Below are 24,901 nucleotides of genomic sequence, written 5' to 3' on the forward strand. Positions count from 1 at the left end.
GGGAGGGAGGGAGAGGAAAAGGGAGGGAGGGAGGGAGGGACCCGGTGGCAGCCCCCTGGGCACTGTGTGCACATTGGGAATAAAGATGGTTGTTTTGGGAAAGGCTCCGCGCTGCCTTCCTGGGGGCGTCCAGGTTGTGCCTGACAGGGGCCCACACACGAAGGAAGGGCCTGAGGGGGCCTTCTGGGGCTTCGGTCACCATTCCACTTCCCCACCAGGGAGGATGAGGCAGAGCCCCCAGCCCGGGGAATCCTCAGCTCCTGTGGGGCTCCTGGCGTGGGGGCCTCTGGCCTTCTGGTTGGAGGAGCATCTTCTAGTCCCGGTGCGGGGGTTGCTACAACAGGAGGGACTGTGGGGGATCCTATGGTCCCCAAGAGGACGGACACGGGGATGGATGAGGGAGGCTTGGCGGGGGGGGTGGCGCTGCCCCGCTGTGCATGCAGGAATGACTGCCCTGGGGTGGACACCAGGGCCCTGGCGGGATTTCTGGGCCACACCATCTCCTCCGGCCACGTGAGGGGCCCATCATGCTGTGGTGGCAGTGCAAGGGGACTGGCCAGGGTCCCTGGGTCTTCAAGGACACTCCTGGGTACTGCTCCCCCTTCCTGGGGGCCCCCTGCATGAACAGATGAGGACACACACTTGTATTCACGCGGGAAGCAGTTCCTACTGACAGCCCGTGACCCACACGCAGGAGCACAGCCCACCTGGAGGGCGGTGGGGCCAGGCGTCCACAGCTCCAGGGCCGGTGGGGGCTGGGACCCAGGCTGAGAGGCCCTCCTCATGGCCCCCCCGGTATACCCCGCTGGCACAGACCCCCCCACATACATCAGAGAGGGCTTCTGCTTAGCTGGTGACAGTGAGCTGAGCAGAGACTGGGAGACAAAAGACCCCAGGAGGAGATCCCACTGCCCCACTACTGCCCTGCTCTCCTGTCCCCCATCTGCTCACCACCCTCACCGGGTGCTCTAGCTCCCTCCGTCCCCTGCCCTCCCCCAGATGCTCTGGTCCCAGGAGTGAGCACCCTGGCCCTCAGCCTGCTTCCCTCCTGACCGATGCCTCCCGTCCAGGGTCTGGGTCCTGGGGCCTGTGTGGGGTTGAGCGTGGCCCCTGACCGCTCACCACACACAGATGTGCTGGCCCTGCAGCAGGATGGGCCGAAGGCCTTCCAGGTCCTAGGGACACTTGGCTCTCTGCCTGCCCTCCTCCCCACCCCCAGCCAAGAGCTCGGTGAACATAGGGACTCGTGCGGGGCCTTGTCCTGCTCCACAGGATCCGCAGGCCGCCCCCAGGGGCTCCCCCACGTCCTTCCCTTCCTGTCCAGGCAGGCAGTGCTGGCAAGGCCCCCACCCTCCTGTCCCCCCAAAGGGGAAGTTTCCTCTGGGCCTCACTCCCCGCTGCTGCTCTTCCCCATCCAGCTGGGTCTCCAGAGAGGACTGGGCTCAGGCGCCCAGCAGATGCACACCATGTGGGGGGCTGGTCGGAGGTGCCCCCTGTGCGTGTCACCCCACTCTGTCCCCGCCCACAGCGTGCACACAACAGGTGCTGGATCCTAATGCTGTGGGGGAAGACCTGCCTGATTTCTTTAGGAAATAGGAGATCGACCCAGGTGCTGGATGTGACTCCAGGAGTCCCAAGGGCCCTTCCCTCTGGGATGCCTCGTGTGCACGCCTGGGCCCTTGGTGCTCCTTTCAGTAGCATGTCCTGGGATTGGGCTGTGCCGTCTCAGGGCTCATCGTCCCATCCTCCCCGAGTCTCTGAAGCTCAGATTCCTCCCTCATTCCATGGTCTGTCCTTTGGAATGTACTTTGTCTTGGTTCATTCTGAAGGTCACGTTTCAGGGACATGTGCTGTGGGGGAGCGTACAAACCATATGGGCATTAAGTGTTGTTCCCCAACCACACACACCAACTACAGAGGCTCCCCTGTCTGTAGGGCTCCTAACTGATTCTTGCAGGGGGTCATCACCGTCAGCCAATCCCGTCCTGTTGCACAGTCTGCGAGCAGGAACCAAGCAGATGCTGGTTCTCTCGTGCTCCTTCCTAATGAAGAGAAAGAGAGCCCCTGAGGCACTAGTCCCACAGCCCCCTGCCAATGCTGCCCTGTGGAGGCCCCAGATCCAGCTGCTGGACACTGACCTCCCCAATCCGTGATGCGTTTGCATCTCCTCCCCATGAATCTAGGGGATCCAACCAGGGTCCACAGTCACCGTCGGCCTGCATCACGCTCATGTGTTATTTTCTTCTTTAATGAAAATGGGTAAAATGGGCCTTAAGAGATGTTTTTGACCACAAACGCAAACTACAGAGGGATCCTTAAGAATGTTTATATTATCAGGTTCTTGAAAGTATATAAATAGAATAATTTTTCTGCCATCTAGCAATATGTTAATATGAAGCCAATCAAATGTAGATTCTTCCCCTATGTATTGTGCTGAAGTAAAGTCTCAAAAGCATATACAAACACCAACCTGTGGTGCTGGGAGCATGGTGGTGTCATCGAGCCAACTGGGCGTTTCAGGTCACACCCCATTCTTCACTCTCTATATACCTGGATGTTGGCTTTTCGGGATCCCTTGTGCTGTCCTAGAAAGAAATGGACCTTCTACTGCTCTTGTCTCTGTACTTCTCATAAATATGTGTCTTGTAGCCTGGGGTTCATGTTTTGGGGCATTCCCTGTTCATTACTTAGCAGGTGCAAAATATTGAGCATCTCTAGATAAAATGACATTAAATAGTTTTCTCCAGGGTCCTCGATGTCTAGTTGGTTAAGCATCTGCCTTTGGTTCAGGTAATGATCTCAGGGTCCTGGGATTCAGTCCCATGCCGGGCTCTCTGCCTAGTGGAGAGTCTCCTTCTTCCTCTCCCTCTTTCTCTATTATTTCTCTCTCAAATAAAGAAATTTTTAAGAAATAAGAGTTTCCAGGGATGAGACAAGATGGCAGAAGAGTGGGGAACCTCGTTTCATCTGGTCCCTTGAATTTAGCTGGTTAACTATCAAAGCATTCTGAATGGCCATGAATTCAACCTGCGATGTAAGAAAAGACTATCTGGAATTCCACACATAGAAAAGGGACCATTTTTTGCAAGGTAGGAGATGCAGAGAAGTGAATTTGAGGGGAGATATCAGAAGATAAATGGCAAGTGTGGGAGCCTCTGTAAGCCCACTACTGTAAAGTGATATAGCCCCAGAGGGCAAGATCAGACCTCTTAGAAATCTGCTGTAGTGAGAGACATCTCTGCCAAAAAGGTGCTCAGGTGTTGAAAGGGCAGAATTCTAGGTGGGACAGTGGGATCTCGGGATCTCTGGAGTCACAGAATTAGTGGGATTACCTGAGCTGGTGGAGTCCCCAAGCAGTAGTGTGGGAGACTGGTTGGGGTCCAGGATCATAGAAGGGGGCTCTCAACTTGGTTCTCCACAGATGTAGAGCCAGGGCCAATCAGGTGACCGCTCTGCACTTGGGGAACCTGCAGAGTGCTGGAATGTGGGGATCCTCCACCATCCCCTGTGAAGTGTGGAGCGGGTGCACAAGTGACCAGGCAACAGCCCCAGGGTGGAGGCCCTGAATGGGGTCTATGCCAGGTGACTCTCTGCCTTCCCCTGGGAGGGACAGAGCAGGTGCACACAGGATTTGGTGACCATGTGCATTAAACACCTACAAAGTGCATTAAGGCAAGACACTCTGGCTTCCCCCCAGTAAGATCAGTGTGGGCACACCCTGCAGGAGTCTGCAGACTGTGGCACACACAAAGGTGAAGACCTGAGGATTTACTGAAGAGGGAATCTGTGATCTTTTAGCTCTGGGGCTAGAGATTGGGATGCAACCATTTTTATTCTGGCCTTCTAAGGAGGTAAGGAAAGCCTTCAGGGAACAAAAGCCACACTGAGGACCAGCTTACACTGAGTGCAGGCCCCTTGCAAGGGGCAGTGCAACTCTTCCCAGACACAGACACCTGAGAAGCAACACAGCAGGCCCCTCCCCCAAAAGGCCAGCTGGAAAAACAGGTGCACAGCAAGTTTACAGACCCCACAAGAATGTAAAAATCCAGCGCTAGGGAAAATAGTATATAGAATTTGATGTTTCTTCTCGTGATCTGTTTATCTCTCTGTTTAAAATTTTCCAATTTTTTTCTTTTTTCCTTTTTCCAATAGTTTCTTATTTTACCAACTCTTTGTTTTTTAATTCTTTTTTTAATTTTCATTTTTTTACCACTACATTTTATAGATACATATTTCATTTTTGGCTTCCTTTCACTCTGTTCAATTTTATTTTTGTGTATATGTAAGTTTTGCTTTCTTTGTAGTTTTGGGATTTAGTTTTGAGGGCATTGTGTATCTTGTAGCATACACACCAAAATATAGTAAGGAAGAAGCGGATCACCCTGTTTTGTCTAACCTGTGAGGTTACATTCTCTCTTCCCTACTTTTTTTCCTTTTCATTTTTTTATCATGCTTTTTCATCGTTTTTCTTTTTTTTCTTTTTTTTTATCGTTTTTCTGTTTTGCTTACTGACTTCATCAGATTTGTCTACTGTGTAACTTGTTTGAGTAGTGGTTGATATTTTTGATTCTGTTCATTTGTTCATCCAATCTTCTTTGGACAAAATGACTAGGAGGAATTCACAACAAAAGAAAGAACCAGAGGTAAAACTCTGCCACAGATCTAATCAATATGGATTTAGGTGAAATGTCAGAGATGGAATTGAGGATAACAATTATAAAGTTACTAGCTGGGCTTGAAAAAAGCATAAAAGACACTAGAGAATCTCTTACTGTAGAAATGAGATCTAATCAGGCAGAAATTAAAAATACTCTAACTGAGGTGCAGTCTAAACTGGATGCTCTAACTAGGGTAAAAGAGGCAGAAAAGAGAGAGAGTGGCATAGAAAACGAGTTGATGGAAAGGAAGGAAACTGAGAAAACAGAGAGAAACAACTAATAGCACATGATAAAAGGCTTCAAGAAATCAATGATGCCATGAAAAGAACCCACATCAGAATTATTGGAGTGTCTGAGTGAAGAGAGAGACAGAGACAGAAAGCATGAGCACCAGAAGGTATATTGGAACAAATCACAGCTGAGATCTTCCATAATCTGGGGAAGGAAACAGGCATTCATATCCTAGAGGTAAGGAGGACCCCTCCCAAAATCAACAAAAGCAGACCATCACCCTGACATACAATAGTGAAGTTTGCAAATTTCAGAGATAAAGAGAAAGTCATAAAAGCAGCTCGAGACAAAAGATCCCTAACCTACAGGGGTAGGAACATTAGATTGACAGCAGACCTATCAACAGAGATCTGGCAGGCCAGAAAGGACTGCCCTATATTTAGGGCACTAAATGAGAAAAATATGCAGCTAAGACTACTTTATCCAGGAAGGCTTTCATTCAGAAAGGAAGGAAAGATAAAGAGATTCTGTCCAGGATAGACAGAAACTGAAAGAATATGTGACCACCAGAGCAGCCCTGCAAAAAAAATAAAAAAAATAAAAAAAAATTAACAAGGCTCTCATAAGCAAAGAGGGAGCCCAAAGAAACAGAGATAATCTGCAGAAGCAGGGACTGTACAGGTAATACAATGGCACTAAATTCATATTTTTCAATGGTTACTCTGAATGTGAATGGGCTAAATGCTCCAATTAAAAGACACAGGGTATCAGAATGGGTAAAAAGCAAGACCCACCCACCAGTTAAATGCTGTCTACAAGAGACTCATTTTAGATCTAAAGATACCTTCAGGCTGAAAATGAGGGGGTGGAGAACAATTTACCATGCAAATGGACCTCCAAGCAAAGATAAGGTAGTGATTCTCATATCACATCATTTACATTTTAAACCAGACTGTAATAAGAGATGAAGAAGACCTAACAATTATATTTATGCCCCTGATGTGGGAGCAGCCAATTATATCAACCAATTAATAACCAAAGTAAAGAAACACATAGATAAGATTACATTATAACAGGAGACTTCAACACTCCACTCTCAGCAAGGGACAGGTTATCTAAGCAGAAGATCAACAGATAAACAGTGCTTTGAATGACACACTGGACCAGATGGGCTTCACAGATATGTACAGAACTTTCCATCCTAAAGCAATGGAATACACATTCTTCTCAACTGCACATGGAACATTCTCCAGAACAGACCACACCCTGGGTCACAAGTCAGGTCTTAACCAATACCAAAAGACTGAGATTATTTCCTGCATATTTTCAGACCACAATGCTTTGAAACTAGAACTCAATCACAAGAAGAAATTTGGAAGGAACTCAAACACTTGGAGGTTAAAGAGTATCCTACTAAAGAATGAATGGGTCAACCTGGAAATTAGAGAAGAATCAAACAGATTCATGCAAACTAATGAAAATGATTGCACAACTGTTCAAAACCTTTGGGATACAGCAAGGAACTAAGAGGGAAATACACTGCAATGCAAGTCTGTCTCAAAAAATTGGAAAAACAAGCTCACCTTACACCTAAAGGAGCTAGAGAAAGAACAGCAAATAAAGCCTAAACCAAGCAGAAGAGAGATAATAAAGATTAGAGCAGAACTCAATGAAATAGAGACCAGAAGAACAGAACAGATTGGCAAAACTAGGATCTGGTTCTTTGAAAGAATAAGATCAATAAACTCCTAGCCATACCTATTAAAAAGAAAAAAGACAAATTAATAAAATCAGGAATGAAAGGGGAGCTCACAACCAACACCAAGGAAATACAAACGATTTTAAGAATATATTATTAGCAACTATATGCCAACAAACTAGGCAATCCGGAAGAAATGGATGTATTTCTGGAAACTTACAAACTACCAACACTGAAACAGGAAGAAATAGAAAACCTGAACAGACCCATAACCAGCAAGGAAATTGAAGTAGTCATCAAAAACCTCCCAAGAGGGATCCCTGGGTGGCGCAGCGGTTTGGTGCCTGCCTTTGGCCCAGGGCGCGATCCTGGAGACCCGGGATCAAATCCCACATCGGGCTCCCGGTGCATGGAGCCTACTTCTCTCTCTGCCTGTGTCTCTGCCTCTCTCTCTCTCTCTCTCTCTGTGTGACTATCATAAATAAAAAATTAAAAAAAAAAAAACCTCCCAAGAAACAAGAGTCCGGGACCAGATGGCTTCCCATTTATTTTTTTAAAAGATTTTATTCATTTATTCATGACAGAAACACACACACATACACACACACACAGAAAGAGAGAGGCAGAGACACAGGCAGAGGGAGAAGCAGGCTCCATGCAGGGAACCCGACATGGGACTCGATCCTGGGTCTCCAGGATTACACCCCAGGTCAAAGGTGGCGCTAAACTGCTGAGCCACCAGGGCTGCCCTCTACCAAACATTTAAATAAGAAATAATGCCTATTCTACTGAAGCTGTTCCAAAAGATAGAAATGGAAGGAAAACTTCCAAACTCGTCTGAGGCCAGCATTCCCTGGATCCCACAACCAGACAAAGATCCCATCAAAAAGAATTACAGACCAATATCCCTGATGAACGTGGATGTCAAAATACTCACCAAGATGCTAGCCAATAGGATCCAACAGCACGTTAAAAGGATTATTCACTAGGACCAAGTGGGATTTATTCTTGGGATGCAAAGGTGGTTCAACATTCACAAATCAATCAATGTGGTAGATCACATTAAAAAGAAAATATAAGAACCATATGATCCTCTCAATTGATGTAGAAAAAGCATTTGACAAAATACAGCATCCTTTCTTGATTAAAGCTCCTCAAAGTATAGGGATAGAGGGAACATACCTCAATATCAGAAAAGCTCACAGTGGATATCATTCTCAATGGGGAAAAACTGAGAGCTTTGCTCCTAAGATCAGTAACACAATAGGGATGCCTACTTTCACCACCATTGTTCAATATAGTACTAGAAGTCCTAGCCTCAGCAATCATATGACACAAAGAAATAAAAGAAATTTAAATTGGCAAAGAAGAAGTCAAACTCTTACTCTTCACAGATGACATGGGACTGTTTGTGGAAAACCCAAAAGATTCCACCTCAAAATTGCTAGAACTCACTCAGCAAACCAGCAATATGGCAGGATACAAAATCAATGCACAGAAATCAGTGGCATTTCTATACACTAACAATGGAATTGAAGAAAGAGAAATTAAGGAATTTATCCCATTTACAATTGCACCCAAAACCATAAGATACCTAGGAATAAACCTAGCCAAAGAGGTAAAGGATCTGTGCTCTAATAACTACAGAATAATTATGAAAAAAATTTGAGGAAAACACAGAGATAGAAAAACATTCCATGCTCATGGTAGGAAGAACGAATACTGTTAAAATGTCTATGCTTCCCAGAGCAATCTACACAACCAATGCCATCCCTATCACAATGCAATTGACATTTTTCAGAACTGGAGTAAATAATCCTAAGATTTATATCAAACCAGAAAAGACTTTGAATTGCCAGAGGAATATTGAAAAAGAAAACCAGAGCCAGGGGCATCACGATGCCAGATTTCAAGCTGTATTTCAAAGCTGTGATCATCAAGACAGTATGATACTGACACAAAAACAGACACATAGATCAATGGAACAGAATAGAGAACCCAGGAATGGGCCCTCAACTTTATGGTCAACTAAAATTTGACAAAGCAGGAAAGAACATCCACTGAAAAAAGGACAGTCTCTTCAATAAATGGTGCTGGGAAAATTGGACAGCCATGTGCAGAAGAATGAAACTAGACCATTCTCTTAAACCAGACACAAAAATAGACTCAAAATGGATGAAAGATCTAAATGTGAGTTAGGAATCCATCAAAATCCTAAAGGAGAGCATGGATAGTGACCTTTGTGACTTCGGCCACAGCAACTTCTTGCAAAACCCATTTCTAAAGGCGAGGGAAACAAAAGTGAAAATGAATTATTGGGACTTCATCAAGATAAAAAGCTTCTGCATGGCAAAGGAAACAGTCGACAAAACTAAAAAACAACCTACAGGATGGGAGAAGATATTTGCAAATGACATATCAGATAAAGGGCTAGTAACCAAGATCTTAAAGAACTTATCAAACTCCACATACAAGAAACAATTCAGTCATGAAATGGGCAGAAGATATGAATAGATATTTCACCAAAGAAGACCTCCACATGGCCATCAAGCACATGAGAAAATGCTTCGCATTACTTGTCATCAGGGAAATACAAATCAAAACCAAAATAAATGATTACTTTATACCAGGGAGGATGGCTAAAATTAACAAGACAGAAAACAACAGATGTGGAGAAGGGGGAACCCTCCTGCACTGTTAGTGGGAATGCAAGCTGGTGCAGCCACTTTGGAGAACAGTGTGGAGGTTCCTCAAAAAGTTAAAAATAAAGCACATGTGAATAGTATAAGCCCTCCAATTTCAACATGGAGACGGACAGACCATGAGAAGAAAAACAAGGTCCGTATGAATATGGTCTCTAAGGGGAAGAAGGAAAGAAATAAGAAATTACAGTAACCCAACTTTGATTAGAATAAGTAGAACTTCTACTTGTATAGGACATGATCCTCTACATAGAAAATTCTAATGAACCCACCAAAATAAAACAAAGGAGACTAGAATTAATAAACGTTGGAGATCCTAAGGAATAATATTTCTTTCAAAATAAACAGTATTTCTGTACACTAGCTGTGGAAATATGAAAAGAAAGTAACAAAATAAAAATCATTCACAGCAGTATGGAAAATATTTAGATATAAATTTAATAAAGACATACAAGATCTGTACACTGAAAACTATAAAATACTGCTGAGAGAAATTAAAGATTTAAATAAATGGAGAAACATTTCTTGTTCATGGATTAGGAGATTTCATATTATCAAGAAGGCAACTGTCATATTTTCAAGGTCAACTGTAAATTTAACGCAGTCTCTGTGGAAATCCCAGCAGACTTTCTGGGGTATAAATTGACCATCCGATCTTATAATACATATAAAAATGTTAAAGACCTAAATAGTTTGGAAAAATAAGAAATCTGAAAAACTTGCACTACCTGGTTCAAAATTTGCTACAATGCATGTTAGTCTAGACAGTGGAAATCTGGCATGAGACCACAACATCTAGGACTATGGCGCAGAATTGAGAGTCCAGAAATAAAATCCTATCATTTATTATGAGTTGATTTTCAACAAAGGCCCCAAAACCATTCATTGGGGGAAGGACTAATCTTATTTTTTTAACTTAAAAATGGTGCTGGGACGAATGGATAAGTTATTAGAAAATCCAAAAAACAAACCAACAGAGAAACTTACATCACACTAGACAACAATGAAGTAAAAATCAATCCAAATGGAAGGACCAATCCTGAAAATTTCTCAAGGAAAACAGTAGAAAGCCCTCATGACCTCTTAGATATGACATCAAAAGCATGATTCACAGAAAAATCAAACTTACTAAACATCATCAAAATTAAAAACTTTTGCCCTTGGGGCACCTGGGTGGCTCAGTGGTTGAGCATTGGACTCTTGATTTTGGCAGGCTTGGGTCATGATCTCAGGGTCCTGAGATCAAGGTGGGCGTGGGGCTCTGCGCTGGGTGGGGGACTCTGCTCTAGGCGGGGAGTCGGCTTGAGATTCTCCATCTCCCTTCACTGCTCCCCCCGTGCTGCATGCACCTGCACCTGCACTTGCACCAGCACTCTCTGTCAGTATGTGCCCCGGCATGCAGGAGCTTCAAAACCAATGTGCTACTATTGCTGGGCAGAACTGGGTCCAAAGCCAGGTTCGCCTGCTCGCCTTTTGAAAATCAACACTGGAGAGACAGGTAATAGTGGAAAGAGAGAGGTCACTTTATTCAGGAAGCTGGCAACCGGAGAAGACAGTGGACCCTGTCCAGGCAAAAAGGGAGGGTTTAGGGAGGAGGTGCGGGGATGGAGAGGGAGCTGTGGGGATGGAAAGGGAGCTGCGGGTTGGACACCCAGCATCCAGGCAGCAGGCTCCACATCCAGGGCATCCTGACAGACTCGCTGGAGTCCTTGGCAGGTGTTTGTGGATGTGGTCCGGCCTCATCTCCTGGGAGCGTGTGGTCCTGCATTCTCGAGGCCAGTTGTCTGAAGATCCAAGGAAGGTGGTTAGTTGTGCTGCATGGACCAAGGGGCAGCAGGAAGGAGAGCAAGCATGCAGCCAGCTCACCCTGCAGCCTCGGAGTGCTGTCCTACTGAGTGAAAGAGGCCAGACTTGAAAGACTACACGTTGTGTGGCTCCATTTACATGAAACGTCAGAAAACACACCTGAGGGAGACGCAAAGCAGACCAGTGGCTGCCTAGAGCCAGCGTCGGAGCAGAGGTCAGAGGCAGACCTGATGATCATCCCACCACTCTGGAAGCGAATTTTGCGGTCTATAAATTATATTTCCGTCAGGCTGCTTCAGTGGTGGGTAAGAAACCTTAGAGCTGCGTGACTGAGTCAGGGGTTTACTTTCACCCCAGCCAGTCCTTGGTTTCTTGCTGGCTCCTGTTCTTTATCTGTCTCCCCAATTTGGTTCTATATGTTTCTTTCAATGATTTTATCCACTTCCACGGCCTCAACTGTTGCCTAGAACCATAAGGTACTCTCTATTCCCAACCCAAGACATCCCCAAGTTCTAAATTGGTGCTTCCACGTGCCTGTGGGACAAATCCAACTGCCTGCTGCACGGATGCAGCAACCTCAACTCACTCAGTACGGTCCTCCCAATCTCTGCCTCCCCTTCGCCACGCAACCCATACTCCCTTTTAGAGAGTTCACCAGTTATTCAGCCTGGATATTGAGGTATACATGCTTTTTAACACAAGTATAGTTTCACCAAAACCTAAAATTTGGGTTTTTTAATTTATAGTAGAATAAGTTCTTAGCCAAAAAGTAAAGCTGAGTGCCCCTCAGCTCCTGTGTTCAATAAATAATAATAGTAATTATTAAATTGCTATTTCAGGGGCGCTGATGGCTCAATCAAGCGTCCGACTCCTAGTTTTGGCTCAAGTCCTGATCTCAGGGTTGTGAGGTCGAGCCCCATATCCGCTCTCCACTGGGCGTGGAGTCTGCTTGGGATTCTCTCTCCCTCTGCCCCTCTCCACTCATGCACTTTCTCTGTCTCTCCAAACAACAAAACAGAATTGATATTTCAGTGTATACTGTGTGTAGCTGTTATTCCCTTACTCTCTTGCCCCCAGACTCTGTGATGAATAAAATAATTTCCCTGTACACATAAGGACGTGAGTGTGGAATGGTAGGATCTCACTCCAAATACCAACACATGCAGGATATCACATTGTGGAGTAGACAGACAATGAGGAGCATGTCTGACGTCTGGATGTTCCCTTTATGCTACAGAGAAGTCACTGACTCACAGAGGTTTAGGGGTCTTTGTCATCTCAGAAAATGTTTGCAATTTGATGGTTGAAAATGACAGACTGTAATGTTTCACTCCTGCTTTCTCCATTATCAGTTCCACTAAGTGTGTGTTCCTGCCTGTGGATCCTTCACATCCCCTCTCCCCTGAATTACCTGCTCACACATTTCCCACTTTTCTATAAGGAGTCTACTGTCTTTCCTCTTGAGTTGGAGGAGCAACTTGATTGTATTGAGGTTGGGTCATGCCGGGAGCAGCTGGGCAAGAGGTCAGCCCTGAGGGTCAGGACCAGGTGTGGAGAGGAGTCCAGGCCTGGGTCCAGGCTGGTCTGTGGTCTGGGCAGGGTCAGTACCCAGAGTTAGGAGGAGATGGTGCTGGGGTGTGGAAGGCGGTGGGGTGGGGCCAGGGGCAGGGTCTGGGATCAGGACGGGGTCAGGGCACAGGGTCAGGTCAGTCAGGTCAGGCCGGGGTCAGCGGCCCCCACGATGGGTACAGAGGCGCCGGCGCCCCAAGGCCGAGGCTGGCTGGTGGCTCTGCTCTGGCTTCTGCTGCTGTCCGCGGGCACGCCAGGGTCCTGGCCGGTGACCTCCCACGCCCCGGGCCCCGCTCCAGACCAGGCTGCGGCCCAGGAGCCCGGGCGGCCGGCGGGCGGAACGCAGCGGTTGGCGCCGGGAGCAGGTACGTTAGGCGGCGGCTGGGGGCGGAGGGGTTCCCGGAGGGGTGGGGCAGCGGAGGCTTCATCTTCTCTCTGCGCCTTCCCACTTGGAGGCCCTGGGACACCCCAAACCCCCACACGGGCAGCCACAGGCCCCACTGTGGACCCCCTGGAACGGGGCAGGTAGCAAGGCCCGGCCCTGGGATGGGGGCTGGGTCGGGGAGGTCTGCTGCTGAATGAGGGGCCCCGGCAGGCCGCCTCCCGGGGGTCCCGGCCATACCCCTGCCCTCTCGCCGCCCCCCCCCCCCGCCCCGTGTGAGTCCCAGACCCAGGGCTGTTTTCCTCGGCCCCCTTCCTCTTCTGTGAGAAACAGAGCATCCTGAGTCGGGGGAGAGGCTCATAGACTCCTGCCCGGGAACCTCCCTCCCTGAGATGCTGGGTGGGGTGGCCCCGGCCACAGGAGCCCCCTGGGACTGGGCACATCATCACCAGCAAGTCCATCAACCGGTGAGACCTTCAGCTCTTTGGTCTGCAGAGTAGGGAGGAGATGGAGGCGTGCTTGCTGAGGGAAGCTTCTGGGATGCGCCCAGTCCCCGGCAGGTGCGATCAGGGATGTCCGTGTGCCTGGAGACGCTGCTGAGGCCACCCTTGGTTGTCTGGCCCCGCCCTGCCACACCTGGGCCCTTATCCCCACAGGGCTTGCTGGCCAGTCCTCAGCAGCAGCCCGAGGCCACCCTGCCATTTTGGCCAGACCTCCTGACCCTTGGCCTTGGCTTCTGCATCTGCGAAGGGGAGGAGGGCCTCAGTGATCGCATCATTTGCGGTGGCCCGTGTCTCTATCATGCACATGGGGTGGCGGGGGTGTCTCCACAGTGTGTGGGAAGCCCAAGGTGACGGGGAGGATCTTCGGTGGCCGGAATGTGCTGGCAGGCCAGTGGCCGTGGCAGGCCAGCCTGCTGTACCAGCGCTCGCACCTCTGCGGAGCCGTCCTCATTGACTCCCTCTGGCTGGTTTCCACGGCCCACTGCTTTCTCAAGTGAGTCCTCCTTCCTGGTGCAAGCAGAGGGGCCGTAGGGCAGCGGGATGCAAGGGGCAGAGCCGTAAGGGGTGACAGGTGTCCAATGCCAGCTCCTCTGGGCAGTGCTCTGGAGCAGTGTGTGGCCTCTAACCTGTGTCTCCTCCACCTTGCAAGTGCTCCCTGCTCACCTCACCCTCTGCCCTCAGCCCTGCCTGTCCCCCAGCACAGACATGGCCTAGGGCACTAGCAGGGTCTGTCCTGGCTGCCATGTGCCATGTGGCACAGACCAGCTCCCTGCCTCCTCGGGCCAGGGGTCTCCTCAGCATATTCCTGGGAATCAGGCTTGGGTCTGCACACATAGCCAGCAGCTGGCTGATTTTTCTTATCACTTCTGCAGAACTGCATGCCCAGGAGGAGCTGTGGCTGCCAGGACCCCCTGCCAGGCTGCCAAGGTGGGAGGTGGGCTCCCTGACCTTGACTGGCTGCTCAGGAGGCTGACTCCTCTGGCCCCCTGGGCCTGGCTGGGTGCTCAGCTTCTGACCAGATGAGGAGGGGTCTCAAGGGAATGGGGGCATCCCATCCCAGGTCAGGGAGCTAGAGCTCAGGCACTGACTGACTCTCAGGCCCCTCAGAATCTCCCTGTGCCACACAGGAGCCTCTCCATGGCAAGGGGGTGTCTCCATGATGGCAGGAGAGAAATCCAATGTAGGTGAGAAGGGTGGCCCCATGGAATCCCTGGATGGCTCAGTGGTTTAGCGCCTGTCTTCGGCCCAGGGTGTAATCCTGGAGTCCTGGGATTGAGTCACACATCGGGCTCCCTGCATGGGGCTTGCTTCTCCCTCTGCCTGTGTCTTTGCCTCTCTCTCTCTCTCTCTCTGTCTCTGTCTCTCATGAATAAATAAATAAAATCTTAAAAAAAAAGAGAGAGAGAGAGAGAAGAGTGGCCCCCTAGACAGGGAGGGAGGTCAGGAGATGTGCGGTGCCCCCCACCCAGCGGGCATGGCCCAGAGGGAAGGGTCTGGGCCCCAGGAGAGAGGAGGGCTTTCCAGGTGGTGGCCTTGCATGGTGGGATGTTCGTCACTCACGTTCAGGGCACAGGGTGACATTCCATGTCCTGAGCTCATTTGCTGGTGTAACAAATCTCCTGTGAATGCTTATGACCAAGTGGACAAGCACCTGTCAGGAGGAAGGGGCCTATGGGAGGAAGGGCCAGGAGGAAGGCTGAAGCTGGGCCGTGGGGAGCTTGCAAGTGTCTGGGGAGAGCTAGGTTGGAGCTGGAGCTCCTCTGTGGAATGAAAGACCTTGATGTGAGGCCCCACAAAGGAGCTTTGAGCTTGAGGAGTTGCTCCTCCAAGGTGAGGTGGAGTGGGGAAGGTATGGGGCTGACGCTGGGGAAGGAGATCCATTGGCCTCAAGACAGTTGGGAAGAGGAGACAAAAGCTGCCTCTGGAGGGATGGGCACTTAGATGGGGGTACGGAGTGCGCTGGCCCTGCTCAGAGGTGAGAGTGACTGTGCTCTCCTCCACCAGCAAGTCCCACGACCCAGCGGACTACCAGGTTCTGTTGGGAAGCACCCAGCTATACCAGCACACCCAGCACACACAGGAGATATCCCTGAGCCGGATTATCGTGCACCCAGACTTTGAGAAGCGTCACCCCTTTGGGAGTGACATCGTCATGCTGCAGCTGCACCTGCCGCTGAACTTCACTCCCTACATCGCCCCCGCCTGCCTTCCGAGCCCTGGCATGCAGCTGTCAGGCAACCTGTCTTGCTGGATCACCGGCTGGGGGATGCTCAGCGAGGACAGTGAGGGGGTGTGCAGAGTCGGGAGGGAAGAGGGTGGCGTGGCTCTGCCTCAGGGGTCTGCAGGCCAGGGACCACGGGACCTGGGGCCTCTGTGGGGCCCCTGTGCCTCGTTTCTAGAGGCCTGGGCCATGGCAGTTCTGGTTCTGAACAGTGTGTGATTCTAGCTTCTGAGTTCCCTGCGTCCGAAGGACTGTCCCAGTCACAGGGCCACCCAGCCTCTCTCTCTCTCTCTCTTTTCTCTCACTCTCACTCAGTGTCTCTCTCACTCTGCTTCTCTCACTCTGTCTCTCTCTCTGGCTGGTTCTTTCTTGAGGGCAGGGACCAGGTTTTGGGGCAGAGGGCGTGGTATGGCTGGGCCTCCCCACAGCACGTGTCACCCGCCCCTTCTCGTTGACACAGAGCAGCTGCACTCGCCCTTCCGCCTGCAGGAGGGGAAGGTGGGCCTAGTCGGGAACGAGCTCTGTAACGTCCTATACAGACAAAGACTTAGCAAGAGCACGGCCTACTCTGTGCAGGACGAGATGCTGTGCGCCGGGGACTTCTCGACAGGGAAGGCCATCTGCCAGGTGAGTGAGGCTGTGTCTCTTTCTCCCCTGCCTGCGCCGGGCTCTCCCTGAGCGAGGACAGCCCCCGGGATCCCCACCGCATTTCTTGTAGGGCATTTTGGGCTTTCTAGTGAAGTGTAGCAGGTGCGTGCAGTGGCTCGGCTCAGTACACATGTGACCCACTTATGTTGGTCACCTTCTGAGGTTGCCTTGCACACCTCAGATCACACTCGGAAGTGTCCCCATGTGGGGCTCCTTGGCGGTGGGTCTGTGACTCGGCTGTGCCTGTCACTCATGCTGGGCGTCGTCTGCTCCCACTGCGCTGTGGGGCTTGGTCGCGTGTGTTGGGTCCTGTCGCCGCTTCTGCCCTTGAGGACGATTTTCGGAACTTCTGAGTCTTTGGTCCCCTTCATTCCAAGTGTTTCATCTACACCTGGTCCTCCTTGTATCCACAGCAGCCCATGACTAGAGTAGTCCCAGTGAAGGTGTGCAGAGACCCGGCTCTGGCAGGTGTTTGCAGACCTCGCACCACAGACGGGACGGACCCCTACCAACTCCGGGCTCTCTCCACCTTTGCTCATTTCGCTGTGCAGGCATCGTGGTATCTTACAGCAGCCTAATTTGTGCTTTCCTGTGACTAATTAAGTTAAATAAATTCTCCTGTGTTTCTCGTCCTCAAGTGTCTTCTTCGGTAAAGTTTCCCTCCTGGTTTTTCCTCCTCTGACTTTTCTGTTGGGCTGTCTGTCTTTTTCTTTCAGGAGCTCTTTGCACTTTTGTATGTTCTGTGTATGCGTCCATGGCTGGGCGTGTGGACTGTGAGGGTCTCTCCCCTGTGCACGAAGCCCCATCCTACAGGTGGGCCAGGAGGCCAACGAGGAAGCATGGCCAGCCTGATATAAGGCAGCTCGGCCGGTCCTGCTGGTGCTCAGATTCCAAGCCCACCCGGCTTCCGAGCTTGCTCCCAGCCGATTTGCACTTCGGGCTCCTTCACGGAAGGGACCCAGGAGGGGAGGGGAAGAGGGAGGAGGGGAGAGCTCTGCCCTGGGGCTCCGGGGGCATCTTCCAAGCCTGTGTGGGATTCTGAGGCCTCCTTCATGGGAATGTTGAAAGGATGGTGTAATGGGCTGGATACTGTCCCCCAAATGCGTGTCCCTTTGGAACCTTAGGACGTGACCTTACTGGGAACTATGCAGGTGGGATTAGAGTCTCTAGATGAGACCGTTCTGTGTTCAGAGGGGCCCTACATGCAATGACTGGTGTGGAAAGATGGAAGGAAAGGCACCGAGACACTGAGCTCAGGCTCTGGCCTCCAGAGCAGGAGAGGTGAGTTTCTGAAGCCCCCCTGGTTTGTGGTTGTGCGTGACGGTGGCCACAGGAAACAGAGGGGAGGTGAAATGGGCCTGGGGGGAGGTCTCACTGACCACGCTCTCGCTGCTGAGCCAGAGGAGGAGGCCCAGCTGCCTGCCCTCCTGCTGGGAGGTTGACCGGGTTTCTGGGTTCCCGGGTCTCAGCTGACAGCATGGATGCTCCCATGCCACCTCCTCACAGGGCCAGCTGCACCCAAAGCTGAGGCAAAGGGCCCAGCCTGCGTCCCCACTTGGCTGTCACCCTGGCCCTCCCTTCTGACCCCTCCCCGCACTTGCCCTCTCCTGTGGAGGCCCTGCCTGTAGAACTCGGAGCCGATGCTCTTTGTCGGCCAGTGGGCTGGATGTCCCTAGTGCCCTTGGCCCAGCTGATCGGGACACCCAGGAGTCCCCTCCTCCCTTAGTCTGCCGGTCACACAGCCTGTCCATGAGATTCTGTCTGGACATAAGATTCCGTCTGGACCCGTCTGCCAGGCCAGCTGCTCTGGGGCCCACCCTGCTCTCTTCTTTCCCCTGAAGTGCCCCTCCCCTGCGCAGGGCACTGGAAGCTGCTCTGAGGGCAGGATGGGGTGGGGGGCGCTGCAGGGTGACTCCGTGCTAGATTGTGGTGGATGGACCCGTGTCTGGTCTCAGTCTGTCGTTTGTCAGTGCTGGGACCCCAGCCAGCTTTCCTCACCCAAGAAGGGGGTGCTGAGCGCATCCCCCGCTTGAGGCTCTGGAGACAGTTCACTGTGGCGCCTGTTCCGTGGGAACACGTGTTGGCCTGCGTTCTCCAGCTGATCTGCCTCCCGGATCTGAGCTCCATGTGTCCTCTTGGGCCCCGCCAACACGCACGCACCCTGGCTCTGTCCCTGCACTGGTGCCAGCCAAGGAGCGCTTGGCACGGGCTACATTGGTGTTGGGGTTTCCTCTGCCTGCTGAGAGCCCCGTGGGAGCCAGGAGGCCCTCCTGGTGGGGGACCTGAGGGTGGGGGCGAGGTGTCACCACTCTGCCGGGAGCCTCTGCAAGAGTCTGGGGGCCGCAGTAATGCACCACCTCAAACTGGGTGGCTAAAGCAACAGATGGTCATCTGACATTTCCAGGGGTCCACAGTCTAGAATGGAGGAGGGGGTGCCGCTGGTTCCTTCAGGAGGCTCACAGGAAGAATCTCCTTGCCTTTCTCAGCTCCCGGGCCACCGGCACCTCGTCCTCAGAGCACACGGCTCCTTATGGGACTGTTTCCTGCCCACCTACCCAGACACCCCAGGGCAACCTTCCTGTTTCCAGACCCCCAACTGGGCCACGGTCCCTTTGCTGTGTGTGGTTGCAGGTTCCAGGGATGAAGCCGTGCACCTGTCAGGGTCGTGAGATGGCCACACCTGGTGCCCCTGTTTCTCCCTTAGGCGACCTCCCCCAGCCCTCTGCCTCAGCCATCACCGTTGAGCCCAGCGGCCTTCCCCGCCTGCCTCGCACTGCCTGGACCTCCTGGGCTCCCACAGGGGCCCTGCCCACCCGCTCTGCTCCCTTCCCTTAAAGACCACCCCCCACACCACTGGATGGTACTGAGTCTCCCTAACCCACTCCTCCAGGAGCGTCCACCCGCTGCCACCCACATCCCCAGCAGCTTGGGTCCTGCCAGAGCCCAACAGACCCGAGTCCTCACATGGGCACATGCGCGGGTCTCCCTCCCAGTTCCTGGCCGCCCCCTCCCACGGGGACCCAGGCCGCCTGCGCAACCTGCGACTTTCTCTCCCTGCCCAGCACCAAGAAAAGCTCTGATTTCCTCCTCAGGCCCTGTGGGCTCCTTTATCCCAGATCTGACTGTGACTCTGGCCGCCCGGGCTCCTGCCCACTGGGAGGGAACCTCCTGCAGCCCCAGCAGCAGCTCCTGTTGGCTTGTGCCAGAGTGTTCCCAGGCCCCTCCACCACTGCCTGCACCACCAGGCCGCCCCGCCTTCCGGGTCCTTACCGTGTCCCTCCCTGCATCCTGACCACTCCCCGTGCCCCTGAATCCGGCGGCTGGGTTGTCTACTCTTCGGTGTCTCCGCTCAGGGAAGCCCCATCCGACTGGTTCCCCAGCTGACCTCCCCACCCTGTCAGAGAGCTCACGGGCCTGAGGGAGGGGCCCCAGCATGAGAGCCTTCCTTTGGCCTGTGAATTAAAGGGATGTCCAGCTGGATGACCCTGCCCGGCCAGCATTCAGGGCTCCAGGGACTCCCAGTGGCCCTTGGGGGACCCCGCCTGCTGCCCCTGCCCCCCAGCAATGTGGGCTGTCTCCACCAGGCCTGGCCTGGGCATTTTTAGGACATGCTTGACCAAGAAGCTGAGAGAAAACCGAAGTCCCACGTGGATGAGAAGGCGGGGTACCCAGGGGGATGCGCTACAGCTCCGACAGGGTTGGGGAGGCCTTGGCTGGCCAGGCTCCACTCGCAGCCAGCCCCCCTGGCCTGTCCTTGAAGCTGCCCCCTCTAGGCCTTGGGCAGAGCCTTGTGCCAGTGGCCAGCCACTCCCTGGGCGCAGGGCAGAGGGCACAGTCGTGGGGGCCGTCGTAGCCCCCTGAAGCGCAGTTCCCAGGCCCACCCCAGTAGACCGGACGGTACACAGACTCTCAGGCTCATGAACCCCACCTGCCCACTGCTCCCAGATTCTGCTCACTCACACTAACTACCCTCTCTTTCCCAGGGTGATTCCGGGGGCCCCCTCGTCTGCGAGCTCCCCACGGCCTGGGTTCTCGTGGGGCTGGCCAGCTGGGGCTTTGACTGCCGCCACCCCATCTACCCCAGCGTCTTCACCAGGGTTGGCTACTTCTCCGACTGGATCCATGAGATCCAGATGCTCACACCTCCCCCTGATCCCACATCTGCTCCTCAGACCCCGTTTCCGGGCCAGCCTCTGTCGACGGCCAGCTCCTCTGGGCACCCTGCAGCCCTTGTGCCTCCCCAGACCTGGCTCCTGCTGCTGTGTGCATTCAGAGACCCCCAGTAGGCCCTGCAGTGACCCCTCCCCCCTAGCCCCAGCCAGCTGTCTGCCTCGGGCCCCAGTCTGGTCACCAGAACCTTCCACACCTCCCCACTTCAGCCCCACTGGCTCTCAGCAATTCCCTCTCCTGTACTTTCCCACCCATCAGCTGCCACCCGCCAAGCCAAGCCAGAAAAAAAACAAAAAAACAAAAAAAAATAAAAGACTCATCCTGTTCCTGTCTTGGGACCACACTGCCCCTTCCCTAGAGGTCAGGCATGTGGCTCCCAGTGCAAGGAAAGGGGACTGGTCAGGAGACCTTCCCCAGATGGAGCTAGGGCTGCCAGCTGGGAAGTGAGCAGGCCGTCTCCACTCAGACTCTGCTCCTGTCTCGGGGAGCACGGAGAGCGTGGAGAGCACTGAGAGCATGCAGGCCTTCCCACAAGGTGCATCAGGCAGCTCGGGCCTCATAACACCCGAATCCTCGGCTGAAACAGCAGGAACATATCTTCTCCCAGCCCCAGGGGCCGAAAGTCCAAAGTGCTGCCTGGGCAAGGCTGGTTTCCCCGAGGCCTCTCTCCTGGGCATGCAGACACTGTCCTCCCTGTGTCCTCACCCGGTCATCTCTCTGGGCTTGTCTGTGACTAGATCTCCTTAGAATGACACCAGTCATAGGGGATTAGGGCCATCCTAGTGACCTCGTCTACCTTTAACCACCCCTGCAAAGACACATTCTGAGGCACTGGGAGTTAGGACTCCAATATAAGAATTTTGGAGAACGCAATTCAGCCCATAATCAGAAGTCAGACACTTTATGGGGTGTCCTCAGAGCAAGAGTCTCCTCCAAAGTAGAGAAATGTCAATCCAGGGCTTTGGGGGAGGGACTCCCAGTGCAGGTGGAGGGAAGCTCCTGGACTGCAGGTGATTCACGGGGACTGGGGTGCATGGCTGTGAGGAGGGGAGTTCTGGAGGCAGCAGGAGGGCTCTCAGACTCAGGGTCTAGGAGTGAGTCAGGAACAGAGGAGGCCGATGCCAGGCTGAGCTGGCGGTCCTCAAGCCTCTGTTCCTAGAGTGGACTCCCAGCACCTTCCTCACCTCTCCCCATGGCCTCCCTGCCCCCACTCGGAGGGGGCCTGACTCCATGCGAAACCCCTGCTTCCTGGGTTCACCAGCCAGTCTGCCCGAGGTGTCTACACACTTGAGCAGCTGGATCCTGCTGTCACTGTTCCTGCTTAGCTGACCCAGGACCTTGCAGCCAGGTGATAAGCTTTGAAGCAATGTTCTAGGGTATCCTTCCTGCCATCTGCCCGGCAAGGGCTCTGGTGCCGCCCACAGAGTTCCAGCCTCACAGTGTACCCACCCCGGCCCTCACACCCACGGTAGGGTGGGAAAGCTCCCATTTATGCACATCCAGTACAGACCAAGTGCAGATTCTTTCCAGTTCTGGCATCATCTAACTACCCTGGATCCCTCCTGATTGATGGGCAAAAATGGACTCACGTCCCTTTAACACCATTACAGGCACTGCCTTCCAGGATGATCTTGAGAGGCCCCAAGAAGGTGTGTCCCCAGGGCTCACACCTGAGTGGGCATTGCTGGCATTCCCTGCCCTAGCTATCCCTCAGGCCGCAGCCCCTCCAGTGAGGGACCCTGTGTCCAGCTGTGTGCCTGGCACTGGCTCAGCTATCTCTGGAAGGGGGAAGGTGAGCTTTCCCTCCCTCGGTGGGAAATTCACTTCTGGGGCCCCAAGTAGAGAGCTGTTCAGGCCCCCAGACACCGGTGAGTCCTCTTGCTCTCACAAGCTCAGGGCAGCTTGGGCAGCTCTGCTGGAGCCCTGGCCTCTGCGGTGGTCTTAACCTTCTCTCCTGCCAACCGTGGCAGCCGCAGCTGGCTGAGCTCTGGAGTTGGATGCTTCCCTGCACCCCCCTCCCCACTCCTGGCAGGCACTCAGACCTCATCCCACACATACCTCACCTGCAACCAGCTTCGTGCTCAGGATTATTATCTTGCTTTAGTCTCCTTTTAAAGATAGTGAAGCCTTAGAGGATTCTGTAGCATTTCAGAGGTGGCACGGGTGATAAGTAGCACAACAGGAACACAAACCTACTTCTGTTTGTCGGGAAGTTGGAGCTCCTTGCTGTTTCAAATCCCAGCAGGCTGCCCTCAGGTGCTGTCACTCTGCCCACCCTCCCCATGGACCTGTCCCAGAGTGGGTCCCAGACACCCACTCCTGAGTCGGCACACTGAGGCAGGTGTGGAGGCAAGGGGCCAAGTGGAGGAGCCAGGAGCCTGGGAGTGGGGCCTGGAGGGGCACTTGTGGCATCAGTGGCCAGAGGCACTTGGAAGACCTGCCACTGGGGACTCCCTGCCCCTTAGATGGGACACTGGCGTGGTGGGGCCACCAGCTCTTGGTGCCAAGTCAACTCCAGACACATTACAGAAGTGAGAACAAAGCGATAAGAATCGCTTAGAGGCTTTCCGTTTCCAGTCTGGAGTCTAAGGAACTCCCAAATCCACAAAATATGAAAACAATTGAACAGACTAAACAACAGCTCTTCTTAGACCCAGCAGAGAACTGAGGTCACAGGGCAAACCATGGCCCAGAAAATTGGAGACACCAGCACATCAGGGATCCCAGCTCGCTCATACTAGCAGAAGAGCTGCTGGAGAGCCCACATGGTAGCTGGTAGCTGGTGGCCCGCCAGAGGCCTGCGTGGACCAGCCTGGGAGTCAAAGGCACTGGGGCCCAGCCTGGGCGGGGGTGGGGGGTGGGGCTGGTACCACACTTGCACAAGGGTTTCCTCCAGTAGCCTTATTATGTTCTCAAGAGTAGGTCAGAGAAAACCCCTTCCCGATTCTGGTAGGGCAGGTAGCTTCTCCAGACCTGTGGCTTCTTGTCTCTAACGGCCTTTCCTACAGGAAACGTTTTCATTTTGATGAAGTCCAATTTTTTCTTATTTCTTTTATGGCTGATGCTTTCGCTGTAGGGTCTAAGAGATCTTCCACAAGCCCTGGTTCCCAAAGATGCTCTCCTACCTTATCTTGTAAAAGGTTCAAAGTTTTACGTCTTGCATTTAAATTGCTTATCCATTTTGAGTTATTTTTGATATTTGCTAGTAACGCAAAGTAACTCTTTCCATCATATCACTTTTGCATTTTTCTGCAATACCAGTTTACTGTATCTGTGTGTATCTGTGTATTCTGCTTTCTCAAAACAGTTTTAGCTATTCTGGTTTATTTACCTTTCCTCTATAAATCTTGGAATAAACTTGTCTAGATTGATGAAAGAATTCTGTGGAAAGTAGACATTTTACTATATGGTCTTCCAATCCATGAATGCGATGTATCTCTATTTATTTAAGACTTGTTTGGTTCCTTTCATCAGAGTGTTATTGGTTTTAACATACAGATTCTCTCTTTTTAAAAAAATTTATAGCCAGATATTTCATTTTTTTGGAATTATTGCACATGGCATTGTGTTTTTAATTCTGGTTTCCAATTGTTCATTGTTAGTATTAGAAAATACAATTCATGTTTCTGTGTTGATCTTGTATCCCAAGACTATCATAGAGTGATTGTCATTTGTTAAGCATTTTCTTGTAGATTTCTTTGGATTTTCTATGTGAACAGTCATGTCATCCATGAATATGGACAGTAATACTTCTTTTCTTTTAATTTGTTTGTCTTTATTTCTTTTTCTTGCCATACTACATTGGTTTGTACCTATAGTACTAAGCTGAAAAGGAGAGATGAGACAATGCCCTGGTCTTGTTTTTGAATTTAAGAGAAAAACATCCATTCTTTCACCATTAAGTATGATATCTTCTGTATCTTTTTTTTGTAGGATTTTTTTTGTAGATATCCCTTGCTAGGTTGAGGTAGTGCCCTTCTGTTCCTAGTTTTCTGAGTGTTTACCATAAATGCATATTGAATTTTGTCAAATGTTTTATCTGCATTAACTGCTATGACCATGTGGGTCTTCTTCTAATATGGTGGATTACATTGATGATTTTAGAATATTGAACCAGGCTTGCATTCCTAGAATAAACTCCATTTAATCATAATGTATTATTATTTCCTTCCTTCTTCATGTGTTGGTTTTTATTTTGCTAGTTTTTTCTAGTTTTCTATGGTGGAAACTTAAGTTATTAATTTGAGAACGTCCTTCTTTTCTGATATGGGCATTTAGTGCCATTTGTTTCCCTCTTGGTGGTGTTTTATCT

At 51.5% G+C, this 24,901-nt stretch overlaps 1 protein-coding gene and 2 long non-coding RNA genes across 5 annotated transcripts; 1 reads left to right on the forward strand and 2 right to left on the reverse strand.

Moving 5' to 3' along the window:
• Positions 1–32: 32 nt before the first annotated feature.
• LOC140623107 (uncharacterized) lies at positions 33–2,272 on the reverse strand. Its single transcript, XR_012022790.1, has 3 exons — positions 2,139–2,272; positions 1,946–2,042; positions 33–1,850 (listed from the first exon to the last, which is right to left on the reverse strand). It is a non-coding gene; the product is annotated as an uncharacterized lncRNA (long non-coding RNA).
• An 8,520-nt stretch (positions 2,273–10,792) lies between these two features.
• Positions 10,793–13,755, reverse strand: LOC140641666 (uncharacterized). The gene is made up of 2 exons (XR_012038280.1): positions 12,508–13,755; positions 10,793–11,074 (listed from the first exon to the last, which is right to left on the reverse strand). It is a non-coding gene; the product is annotated as an uncharacterized lncRNA (long non-coding RNA).
• LOC140641656 (putative serine protease 47) lies at positions 12,822–20,920 on the forward strand. 3 transcript variants are annotated; one of them, XM_072841902.1, is made up of 5 exons: positions 12,822–13,030; positions 13,881–14,043; positions 15,555–15,832; positions 16,232–16,398; positions 16,836–17,051. In XM_072841902.1, exons 1-5 carry the CDS (start codon positions 12,838–12,840, stop codon positions 16,995–16,997), a joined length of 963 nt encoding a protein of 320 aa, XP_072698003.1. In that variant the 5' UTR covers positions 12,822–12,837; the 3' UTR covers positions 16,998–17,051. The 3 variants fall into 3 exon arrangements, with proteins under 3 accessions (XP_072698003.1, XP_072697982.1, XP_072697993.1); XM_072841881.1 differs by lacking the exon at positions 16,836–17,051 and adding an exon at positions 20,403–20,920 and having other exon boundaries at positions 12,823–13,030; XM_072841892.1 differs by having other exon boundaries at positions 12,823–13,030; positions 16,833–17,051.
• The last annotated feature ends 3,981 nt before the right edge of the window (positions 20,921–24,901 follow it).

Source organism: Canis lupus, chromosome 1, assembly GCF_048164855.1.
Source record: "Canis lupus baileyi chromosome 1, mCanLup2.hap1, whole genome shotgun sequence".
In the NCBI taxonomy this organism is placed as follows: Eukaryota; Metazoa; Chordata; class Mammalia; order Carnivora; family Canidae; genus Canis; species Canis lupus.